Raw genomic sequence first — 13,095 nt, forward strand, 5'->3', positions numbered from 1 at the left:
CTTTCTAGTCTATTCAGGTCATTTTGAATCTTGATCCTGTCCTCTGGGGTATTAGCTATTCCCCCTAATTTGGTATCATCTACAAATTTGATAAGTATGCTCCCAATTCTATCATCCAGGTCATTGATAAAGATGTTGAATAGCACTGGGCCCAGGACAGAGCCCTGTGGGACCCCACTGGTCACTTTTCTCCAGAAAGTGCAATGGCCCTTCAGTATAGCATGGTAGTGGATGGATGCAGTTTGTGCAGCTAAGCTAGCAGGTACAGCAATAACCACAACCGTGATATGACTAAACCTTTAGGAAAATGGCATTAAAATATGGGTATAACCTTATTTAGATATAGAATCCCTGAATGAGCTGTCACTTTAATAACATGGAATTTAGTAACCTGTCTATTTGGGTCTAAAATTTGACTTGACAGTACATTTAAAATATAATTACATTTGTTGATAATGCTTTTAAGAAAATTACATAGATACTCGAATCCATTTTAAATCCTCTAAACAAAACATTTCTGTAACATCCCTTACAAACTGTGGTGAGAATTTACTGTTGGGGGTCTGTCGTAATGTGTTTTCCCCACTGCAATTTGTACTCATTCTCTCTTATCCTGTACAGAGAAGATGCCAAAATAATTTGTGGTTTATGCTGAGCAATGGCTTGGTGTTCAGAAAACAACAATCAATAAAACTACAGATCATATAATAGTTTCTTTTCTAAGATGTACTAAAATAACTTGGGAAATATTGTCTCTAGACCAAAAGGCTGCCTGTTATTTACAGTCTGGATTTAATATTTATACAGAAATTTTCTTGATTTAATGTTTTGTTTTTCAGTCCACCAGCATTCTATAATAGCACATCACCACCAGGACCAGAATTTGAAGGAAACGATTCACATATATACAAGGCAGACTCAAGCCCAGGACATAACGGATTGGCAGGACTTCCAGCTTCTCCTGGGCATCCCTGCGTAGGTCCAGCAGTACCGCAGAGTCCACCTTTGCAGCCAGTGCCTCCAGGTTACTTGGGGCCACAGGGTCCAGTTGGTGGGCCTATGCATGGGCAACAGGGTGGTCCATCTTTAACACCATCTGGAGCATCTTACGGCTGTGCTGTTGTTCAAGACCATGTGGCAAACATGCCCAGAGACAATCACTGCACGTCTGGCCAGCCATATCAGCAAATTGTCAGTGAACGACAGCCAAACACTGGTTACGAGCCTCTTCAGAATCCATCCAATTTCTATGATAATTACTATTCACATCAGGCTGTACACAACTTCCAGGCAACCAATAATGCTGGTGGTAAGTTCCAATTTATACAGTTTTATCCTGAGAACTACAACACTTGTAAATACGGTCAGCCCTTCGTATCCACGAGGGTTCTCTTACACATACACACATACCATAGATGCCAAAAATTGGGGGACCTCAAGTCCCATTGTTGTTGTTTTTTTTGGATTTTTTTAAAATTTTATTAACAAATTTTACAACACAACATATCAATCTTTTAACATACACAACATAACATAACACAACAACATAACACATTGATTTTAATGGTGGCATGACCACATGCACGGGCACTGAATGAGGCAGGACCACCCATGGATGCTCAAATCTGCAGATAGCAAACCCACAGTTGGGGTGGGCCTACTGTACTGGGAAGAGTTGAAATTTGCTAGAACTGACATTTCACCCATTCTTAAACCTCGTAATTAAAGATTTTAAGAAGTATTTTCAAAATCCAGTCATTGTGGATGGAGAACATACCTGCTGCACGGAACCCCCCCAATAAGTGTAGTATTAGCTCTGTGTAATAATAATAATAATTTGTTTTATCTATATACCGCTATTCCAAAGATCATAGCGGTGAACAGCAAGTAAGCTAATTTGCCCCCAACAGTCTGGGTACTCATTTTAGCGACCTCGGAAGGATGCAAGCCTGAGTCGAGCTTGGGCCCTTTTGCTGGTCTTGAACTCGCAACCTTGTGGTTTCGAGTGAATGGCTGCAGTACAGACATTTAACCACTGCGCCACCAGGGCTCCTTACTGTGTACCCTACACAGAACATTTTTTTCCTGTGGAATTCTTGATAGTGGGACTTGGACCAGGTGTAGATAATGGATTATGCTCTGGCTGTTACCGTACAGTCAGCTCTTGCCATCTGCGGGCTTGTCATCTGCAGATTTGAGCATCTGTGGATGGCCCTGCCCCATTCACCCCAGTGGCGGCCCATGCACATGGTCATACCGTCATTGGGAATAATGTGCTTTTTGTTATCTGGGGGGGGGGAGATCCAGAATGGAGCACCCATAGATGTGAAGGCCTGACTGTATCTCTTGCCGAGCAAACACTTAGTTTTTTCTGTAAGAGTGTATGCCCCCAGTGGCAATAGAGGCAATTATATCATAGAATCATGGAGTTGGAGGAGACCACAAAGGCCATCCAGTCCAACCCCCTGCCATGCAGGAAATCACAATCAAAGCATCCCCAACAGATGGCCATCCAGCCCCTGTTTTTAAATCCAGCCAAGTCAAGACAAATTCATTTGCCATCCAGTGCTTAATCAGAAACCACCACCTCTCCCATGTACACAAAACTCTTTACCTGGCAAACATCAAGCATCCATTTGTAAGGGCTCAGGATCCAAGGGAATCTAAAAAAACACCCAATTCTTTTGAAAAAAAGATTGCCAGCTGGGATGGTGTTGTTTCAGAAAGAAAGGCTAGCTGGTTGGGATTGCGTGTTCAGCCCTGGATAACCACAGCACTCTTGTTAGTCTTGCCGTGTAGCTTCCAATCAATTTTCAACCTTTCTTCCAACTGTGGAGCCGGGAAGGTTACCCCACAAATGCTAGGATAATCCTTGCCCATCCCTGCTGCTTCAGATTTAGGAGAAAGGCCAATTGCTCACCATGCCCACCTAAGAGAGGTGCTGCTGTAGACTGCTTTATGTAGGAGAAGCTAAAAAAAATGCACTGAGGGAGAATGTGAATCTGCTCCCTGCCCCTCGTGGTTACATCCATTGAAAATTAATCTTGCTGTAGTCTGTATAGTTCCACCTCGTTTATCACTTTGGATTAAGTTTCTTGGTTGCAAGGGACAGCATTTAAATAGCCTACTTTGAAAGAGAAAGAGAGAGAGAGGCAGCTTGGAAATAGCTTTTTAGCTTGTATTCAGCATTAATAATGATTATTTGTAATATTGAATACAGATGGTACATGGCAAGGAGAATTTACAGAACACCAGCCTCACCACACTTCTTCAGATTCACATAACAGTGGAAATGAGTACGAATTAGATTGTGCCTCTGCAACAGGACACAATTCAGCTATTAATGTACCAGACTTCCTTCCTGCAATGCAAAAAGCCCTTTTCGTTAGGCTCAGTCAGAAACAACAAGATGATGGAGACCAAATGAGCAGTCGTTGTCAAAGGTCATTGAGTAGAGAAGAAGGTATTGTCAGACTGCATTTTTAAAACAAAATGTTGTATAACATTATGTTCATATGTAAGTTGTCTTTTCAAGTGTTTGTGAACATTTTGGTATATCACACATTGCAAAATCAGCTCCTGATTGGTCCTGAAAGGGGTTGTTGTTGTTGTTGATGATGATGTTGTTGAAGTTGTTAATTTCATTATAGTAATTGGGTAGTATACTCATACACCCCCAGCTACAGTACACATTTGACAGAGTGCATCTTCAATATAGTCTGTCCACATTCACCCATAGTTTTCTACTGTTACTGCCTGATTAATATATCTACCTTATATATATTCGTAGGATGCTAATTCAGTGAGCAAGGAAAGCAATGACTTATTATTTTTATAACCAGTATTTATATAAAGTACATGTCAACAGAAGGGAGATATATTCCTAAGAGGAAGGGTGTGATGGCAAATACACTTAACCCCCAGCAGAGTTCCTTCTGACCATTGGCTTACACGGTATTAAAAGGAAGCTTATAAATTCAGAGAGCCATAGTCTTCTTGAATCTCTTCCAGCACCATAATGCTGAGCATATTATTATGTTCTTTCTTTTCTTCCTGTCCAGGCAGTATAAATAATATTGAGATGTGTAAAATGGATATTTTTACCATTATTTTATTTTGCTCCAGTGAACTTATATAGAGAGTGTTAATCCTCAGATATACCCCAAATAAAACCAATTAAGCATTTAGTGAAATGACTAACAGGATGATGGAAAGTATTAAAAGTTTCTAAAAACAGTAGAAATACAGAATATATTATAGTCAGCCCTCCATGTTCACGGATTCAATCATCCACTGCTTGAAAATATTCCAAAAGGATATAAATTCCAAAAAAGCAAACCTTGAATTTATTATTTTATGTAGGAGACACCAATTTTCCTACCCCCTTTTATTTAGTTGAACTTGACCATCCACAGATTTTGTATCTCTGGTGGGGTCCTGGAACCAAATCCCAGCAGATACCAAGCACCCACTGTATTGTAGCGGTGATGATAAAGATGGCATAACTGAAGCAGAGACAGTAAGACTACCATAGAAGACAATAATGAAATAGTAAAGCTATTTTCAGGAAGCCCATGCCTATCTGATGGGTTAGAAACAGAGGACTGTCAAAAAGTGGAATCAGTTGAAAACTGGAACCCAGTCTTTTTTAGCTTGCAAAAGCATGATCAAACTTTAGACTGTGTCATGTTGGCTGGGGGTGGGGGGAATAGCACACTGGGGAGTGGTTGAAAGAGCAAACCAAGGGTTGAAAATGCAGTACATGACTATAATTTAGATCTGTCAAAACAGCAGAATACTGTATCCAAAAATGAGCCATCAAAAAGAGGGGGGTGTCTATATATTATCCAATAAAGGCAAAGTAGATAGTTAATGGTAGATAAAGAAAGTTTAATTAAATAGTGAATTCCACCTTGGTCTAATACCTAAGTCTGACACCCACTCTAGTTCAACAAGTTCAAGCATTCTAAATTCCCAGCTCTGAGAGGAATTCTCTTGTACCAATAGTCACAAGAATACCTAAACTTATTTAGAGGGAAAAAATCTATCTTGAAGGCAGGCCTCAAGCATGCAGCGAAAGCAGCAAAAAAGACCCAAAATAATAATTGTAAGCTGCTCTGATAGCCTTTAGGGCGGGGTATAAGTACTCTAATAATAGATAGATAGATAGATAGATAGATAGATAGATAGATAATGAGCACAGAGATAACCTGAAACTGGCAGAAAACATCTTTTTTTCAGACAAATATAATACAAAGTTATTTGTTTCTCGTGACAGGCAGAAACTTTGCATATTCTGATTGGATATTAGAATCATAGAATCGTAGAGTTGGAAGAGACCACAAGGGCCATCCAGTCCAACCCCCTGCCATGCAGGAACTCTCAATCAAAGCATCCCTGACAGATGGCCATCCAGCCTCTGCTTAAAGACCTCCAAAGAAGGAGACTCCACTACACTCCGAGGGAGTGTGTTGCACTGTCAAACAGCCCTTATCATGAGGAAGTTCCTCCTAATGTTGAGGTGGAATCTCTTTTCCTGGAGCTTGCATCCATTGTTCTGGGTCCTGTTCTCTGGAGCAGCAGAAAACAAGCTTGCTCCCTCCTCAATATGACATCCCTTCAAGTATTTAAACAGTGCTATCAGATCACCTCTTAACCTTCTTTTCTCCAGACTAAACATCCCCAGCTCCCTAAGTCGTTCCTCCAGTATCACACCAGTTAAAATAAACACTATATTACTGTACCAAAGCTTATAAAACCTATTTGATGTCTCATTGTTAATTGCGAACTACGTAAACCACTATCCAAAGATTATTTTAGAACCCAGCCAATTACAGATTCTTGGCTTTAAAGGCAGATGAAAAAAAATATAAAAACTGTCAGAGAATCACATAGGACCAGTACAGATTGACATAAACAAACAAGTAAAATTAATTTAAAATGTTATTTCCACTTTGTGGTATAGTTGTAATACTGTTGGGTAAGAAACGTCACAAAACAATAAACGGAAAATGTTTTAGTTCTTCAATCAAAAAACATTGGAGAAATCAATTCTTTACTATATAGCCCAGGAAATGTTAAGAAATGAGCTCTTTTTTAAAAACAAAAATGCCTGGCATTCAGTATTGCAGTTATGAATTTATAACAAAGCATTATGTATCCACAACTGCTCTGTATTTAGTAAGATGATATGGATTTGTATGTAAATCCCCCTTGCCACCTCACCATAACAGTCAGCAGATAGATCAGAAGGTGTGTCTAGCTGCTGATTGAGGCACAAAGAGAATGGCTTTTCCAACCCACTCCCACCAGCAAGCAAGACTGGGACAATTTGAAGCAGAACCCCATTGCAAGTATTGTCACAGCCTCATTCGCTGGTAGGAGGAGGTTGGAAATGTCAACTTCCTTTGCACTCTGATTGGCAGTTGGACCTTTAGCTGCTGGGGCTGCTGGCAGTTAAGGTGAACTATGGGACATTGGACCAGGAGATGTTACTTATTTCACATATGTGGTAGAATTTAAAGATATAACTGTATTTGTCTGTGGAATCAGTATGTAGCACATTTGAGACTTAACTGAAATAAGTTGGCAGCATAAGCTTTCGTAGACTTCAGTCTGCTTCCTCAGATGCATAAAATGGAAACCAGGGACAGACATATATATGCCATTGGTATGTGAGAATGTCAGTTCAAATTCAAAATCCTTTGTGTATAGAAATGAAGAAGCAAGTCCAGTTTCAATTGACATTCTCACATACCAATGGTATACATATGTCTGTCCTAGTTTCCACTATATGCATCTGAGGCAGTAGACTGAAGTCTACGAAAGCTCATGCTGCCAACTTCTTTATTTCAGTTAGTCTCAAAGGTGCTACAAGATCTCTCTACATACTATACCTGATGTTGTTCTGTCCAGATGATGGAACTCAGTAGGGTAGGCCAATGGACAATAATCTGGTAGTGCCAAATGGATCCTGGCCCAGTGTGGCCTTAGTGCAAAACCAAATGATTGGTTGTTTGCCACAGAGTTTCCTGGAAACTCCGTGGACAAAGCCAGCTCATCACACAGACCCACACTCCCTTAACTGTCACCGCCGTCATGCCCTTGAAGCCCCCTGTCATGGCCTATGATATTGGATGGGGACACCTGGCCACATGGGTGTAGCCAGGTACCCCGTTTCCACCCTTACAGGCTGCGACAGGGATCTTAAGCTGACAGGCATGTAAACAGCACAGGCTTAGCCCATCTATTGGCATATATATTTTTAATGGAGGAGAGGATTTTCTAACGCAGAATTATCACAGCATTGTCTTATCTTCAAGCTTCTCTGCTAGTCCTGTAGAAAGGACTGTTTTATGCTTTCATGGAACTTTCCCATCTGGCAGTTAAGAAACACATTCCAGCCTCAAACTAGGTTCAGTGCAGGTGTAGAGATCTATCATGGCATTTATTGAGTTAAAATGTTTTCACATATAAGTATTAGTCAACTTTTAGATGTTAATTTTTGTTCACAGCACTCCAAAATTTAAAGGATACAATTGAACTCCTATCCTGTTGGTTATTTTCTCATATGTAGCTGCTGGGACACTATGTAAATAGAATATTGAACTAAGGAGGCCTTCAGTATTTATACAGCATAGCTCTTCATATGTTCTTGGGAGTCCAAAATAGCATCACATCTGCAAATGGTATTCTGGATCAGGAAGATCCAAAGTGACTTTGTCTCAGTTTTGCACACATAAAAAGGCAGTTCTTTATTGTAGAGGGGTGAGTTTGTAAGCCTATTGTAAAGTCGAAGGCTTTCATGGCCAGCATCCATAGTTTTTTGTGGGTTTTTCGGGCTATGTGGCCATGTTCCAGGAAGAAACTTTTCTGGAACATAGCCACATAGCCCGAAAAACCCACAAAAAACTTTGGAAGACTATTGACAGCAATTCCTCAAATCAGAACTGACATGTCTATAATCCTTCCAGTCTTTCCTCCTTTTTCTTGATCCCTCCATAGCAGTAAGAATGTAAAGAAAGGAAGAAACAAACGTAGACAAGTTAATGTTCTTGTGTTTTAGCTAGTTTGCATCCTACTGAAATATTTGCATGTTTGTATAATTGTCTTTTCAGTGTTGGACAGTGATTCATACCTGAATGTTGAATGTTGCTATTGAAGCTCACTGAGACTCAGATTTATTGTTGTTATTAAAAAGCAATGTCCATAGTCCACTAAAATTTACCCAAGTCAGTTACTTGGCCAGTAATGTTAGTTCATGCGTCCACACCTATGGAGCATTTGCTGTTTGGTTTTATGGCTGAATTTTGCTGATCTAAGATACTACAACTGGCTTGTCATTAAAGACCTCGCTTCCTACCATTCAAATTGGAAATCAGAATTGTCCTCTTTTGTGTAATCAAATTTCATTGAAAGTACGCAGACACTACTGAGAAATTTTGTTTTGGAAATCTTAAGATTAGAAAAAAATATAGCCATTGAAGTATGCATAATGCTGTATTTTTATTTTTCTAGATGATAATGTAAACTGGTACTCTAGCAGTGAAGAGGAAGAAGGAAACAGTGTTAAATCGATACTAAAGACCTTAAAGAAACAAAGTGAGACATTTAGAAATCAACAGCAGTCAGCAGACCAGCAGCTGCGTGTTATGCCAACTGATCCAAGACTTGCTAAAGAACGAGGCCCAGGAATTCAAGCTGCTGATCCCAGGCTCAGGTCCACTTCAAGATCAAATGCTCAAAAAACATCTGATTCAGGAGCCTTAGACCCAAGGCTCTCACGAGATCCTAGGACGTTAAAGGGTAACGAAAGTAGTCATGCAAGCTCATCAGTTGGTGGAGTAAAGATGGACTTGCATCACACACATCCTAGTGTCAAAATCATGCAGAAAGGACTAGATGAAGATGATGAGGAAGTAGAACGAGAGCTGAGGGAGCGACCTTTTTTGATACCATTAGAACCTCTTCCAGGAGTAACACTACGGGATCCAAGGTCTCAACTTAGGCAGTTTAGCCATATCAAAATGGACATTGTTTTGAGCAAACCCAACTTTGCTAAACATATTGTTTGGGCTCCTGAAGATTTACTCCCAGTACCTTTGCCCAAACAAGACCCAGTATCCTCGATCAATTTACCTCTTCCTCCTCTGATAGCTGACCAGAGATTTAATCAATTAAGGAATATAAAAAATGATCCAGTCACAAGTGCAGTTCCATCTGACCCCCGATTAGCCGCAAAAGCAAAAAATGCAAATTTAGCAAGCAGAAGTATTTCTTTGGACCATGCTGGAGATTCCCATCCTGGGAAATTAGGAGATCCTCGCTTACAGAAAACCATTGACCCTAGACTCCATAGATCATCCAGTACAGACACTCACCATGGGACAGCAAAAGACCTCTTGCCTTCTAAAACTGATCCCCGATTAGCCAAATCTAGTGGTGCTACATCACAGTCCTCAGAGGCTGCAGCCTCACAGACTGATTCAGATGTGTTGCCTCCATATGCACCTAAGTTGTCATCTTCTAGTGCTCATCTGGGCACTCCTAGTTCAATACTGAGTGGTATTAGTTTGTATGATCCAAGAAATCAAGTAGCATTGGATCCTCCAATTAATTCAGGGGAGAATGGAGAGAACCAGAAAAAGGGTATTTTAAAAAATTCTAGCCAAAGTGAAGCTACTTTGTCAGAAGAACAGCTGCCTCAGAAATTATCTCCACATGTAGAAAAGAATCTGGAAGGATCTGGAGAAGCCAATCTGGATAAAATGGGTAGCATCAGTAAGTCTCACACTAAACACTCCAGTTCTGCACCCGCAGTGCACAACCTTCCTATCCAAGCTTTATCAGGGTTAATCAGACCACAATATACTGATCAGAGGCAAGTAAAGCAGTCTGGGCAAACCAGTCAAACAGCAGAAAATGATCCAAATGAGGAATCGGATGACAAATCACTGAAAGATGTTTTCAAGACTTTTGACCCAACTGCTTCACCTTTTTGTTAGATACCGGTGATTGTTTACTAAGACTTTTTACCATTGTGAGTAATGCAGGTTTCTGCAATTTTGTAACTGGTTTACCTCTGTGCTTTATTTATTTTTAAATTATAACCAGAAACACTTTTGGGCTGCTATTTTCAGAACCACATGCAGTAATACAGTATGCTATAGTGTTTGCCAAGTTGGTATTTTCTGTATAATTTCCCCATTTTGGGGGAGATTAATCATTTATCTGTGTGTTTTTTTTAAAAAAAATGTTATATCATGTTAGAACTGAAAGAAGCACTTTCGTTGTAAATAATCATAATTGGGATTCAGTTTGAAGACTTGTATATGTGTACTGTGTTTTTTTCAAAATTACCATTTAGCGAATGTTTGCCACTTTTGTATGATTGTACAGGTTCAAGCAATATAATGTACATTACTGTAAGAGACACTATTTAAGATGACACTTATTAAATCTATCAAGTCCTACCTGCTAAGCAAAATTTTAAAAAAATTGATCTTTTCTGAGCAGTTGACGCAAGGCATCATTTTTTATTCGTGAATCTGATATCCTGTATTGCATATTAAGGAGCTGAAACAACTTTTTAAAGTATTTTATTCAGTGCTGTATATAGAAGATAATGCAAAGGACATAACTAAAACATTACCCTTAGAGTAGAAATCACATATGCAGTGTATGTAAAAATGTATTTACTTTTTTCATGTATACACTATTCTCAATTAGTGCTGTGTACCATTGTGGTGTTCATGTATTCAATGTATTTTTGTATTCAGCTGCTTAATTTGTATTGCTTTTTGTATTGATGTAATGACAGTAACATGTATTCATGTGTCTGACATTTTTAACAAATTAAAGAGGGAAAATCTCTTAACTTTTTTATAGACTCATGTGGAATGTTGAAATACTTTACTGTCAAATGCTGGAAAAGTGCATTGCAGAGTGGCTGGAGTTCTGTTGATTAGTCTCATCTAGAGGAGACCCACTTAATCATTGTATGGTGAGTCAGCACACAAGTAAAGCCCATTGATTCAGTGGATCTACTCTAGTTCACACTAACAAAGGCTTTGGGCCTGTATTTTGTATTCTGTCCTGTCCTGTTCACAGAAAGAGACTTCTGTTTAATAGGTAAGGGAAGGAAGTGATTTTTAAACATTTCTTTGCAAATTCACTTTTTCTTCTCCTGCAGCCTTTCTTGCCATCTTGTATTCTAGATTGCCTGTTAGCTTTTTGGAACTGTAGCTGTAAAGAGGAAGAATAAATTGTGAAAATTAATCCCTTTCCAGGAAAGGTAGCACTGGATATAATCATGCATTGCTTTATTTCTTCCAATAATACCTGGTCATTTCTTTACTCCCATTCTATTCAGCATTCATGATGAAGCACATATCACAGTGTGCTTCTCGATTTAAACCAACAATATTGATAAACATCCATGTTTCTATCTCTCTTGACACAAATTACCTTTCTCCAGAACACTATAGCATGAATTACAATCTGGAGTGTGCTAGGGATAAAGGGGAGGGAGGTGTCAAAACAGGTTTTAAAGACTCCTGTTCTCTGCCACTTGCTTGCCTTTTCCCTGCAACTGCCACATAAATCATCTAAGCTAAGGAAAGGGCAGGTAATGTTGGGGGGATAGCAAATAGGCTCTTCTCCCCTTTCCTAGCAACACTGACAAGTCCAAGGAAGGAGAATCTGGATGGTTTCCCTCCCCAGTGATTGAATTGCTTGTATTGTTTGGTGAGGTGGGTATTTAAGGTGGAGTAGGTCTCCTATTTGCCCAAAAGATGAAAAATATATAAAAATAATAATATTTATTCATATTTCCCGCCTCTCCCAAGGATCAAGGCAGGATTACATCAATAAAATAATACAATAATACAAATACAACTGATAAAACACTAATACTGAATTTACCACATTCCTATTAGTTCTCTAAAAAACGATTCATCAGTAGCCAATAATCATAGTCAAGAGTGAAACATCATCATAAACTTTTATACAGTGGTGCCTCGGGTTACGAAAGTAATTCGTTCCGCGGCCGCTTTCGTAACCCGAAAAGCCTTCGTAAGCCGAATTGCCATAGGCGCTAATGGGGAAAAGCCGCGATTCCGTGCGAAAAAGCCGAAAAAAGCACCAAAAGTTTTTTCGTAACCCGAAAAAACATTCGTAACCCGAAACAATAATTCCCTATGGGATTTTTTCGTATCCCGAAAATTTCGTAACCTGGGTATTTCGTATCCCGAGGTACCACTGTATAGAATCCGATGAATAAGCCTGCCAGAAGAGATCCGTTTTGAGTGTATTCTTAAAGGGAAGTTGACGTTAATCTAGTATTACAATGTTCTAAGTATCTCTGGCTTTTCTTCGCGAACGAAGATTCAGGAAGGACTCATCCCACGCTTACTACAAGCGTGTTGATGGCTAAAAAGGCCAATCTGAGATAGACAAGTCCGGTTGCAGAAAGCACAGCAGAAAGTCTCCTTGGGTGATGTTTCTGGGTGTGGTTCTTTCTGCGCTGTCGTTTTTCTTCAAGGCTCATTCGGTGTGTTTTCAAAAAAAGACTGCAGCATCATGGATAGTGCGACTCCATGCCTCCTGATGCGAGGCCAGGGTGGACCATTGTTGGTGATTGGCTGAGCCTGAGATGTTGTTTCAGGGAGTCCTTGTATCTCTTCTTTGGGGCGCCCCTCTTATGCTGACCTGTGGCGAGTTCACCATAGAATACTATTTTTGGGAGGCGATGGTCCTTCATCCTAGAAATGTGTCCTGCCCAGCGCAGCTACATCCTCAATAGCATGGCCTCAATACTAGTGATCCCTGCTTGCTCAAGGACAGCAACATTCGTCACATAGTCAGTCCGGTTTATATTTAGAATTGTGCGTAAACAGCACTGATAAAAGCGTTCGAGGAGTCATAGGTGTTGGCGATAGGTGACCCTGTTTCAGATCCATAAAGGAGAATAGACAGTACAATGGCTGTATACACACTGATTTTGGTGCTTCGCCTCAAGTGTTTGTTACTCCAGACTCTTTTGTGAAGCCTTCCGAATGCCCTATATTCCTTTGCTAGTCTGTGATCTTTGCTAGG

At 39.9% G+C, this 13,095-nt stretch overlaps 1 protein-coding gene across 1 annotated transcript in view; it reads left to right on the forward strand.

Annotated features, from left to right (window-relative positions):
- ZC3H6 (zinc finger CCCH-type containing 6) overlaps positions 1–10,877 on the forward strand; it is a 40,615-nt gene extending 29,738 nt beyond the window's left edge. The window contains 3 exon segments of the mRNA XM_042438540.1: positions 840–1,309; positions 3,221–3,463; positions 8,518–10,877. Coding sequence (XP_042294474.1) covers positions 840–1,309; positions 3,221–3,463; positions 8,518–10,004 — 2,200 coding nt within the window. The 3' untranslated portion in view covers positions 10,005–10,877.
- Positions 10,878–13,095: the final 2,218 nt, after the last annotated feature.

Source organism: Sceloporus undulatus, chromosome 1, assembly GCF_019175285.1.
Source record: "Sceloporus undulatus isolate JIND9_A2432 ecotype Alabama chromosome 1, SceUnd_v1.1, whole genome shotgun sequence".
Taxonomy (NCBI): Eukaryota; Metazoa; Chordata; class Lepidosauria; order Squamata; family Phrynosomatidae; genus Sceloporus; species Sceloporus undulatus.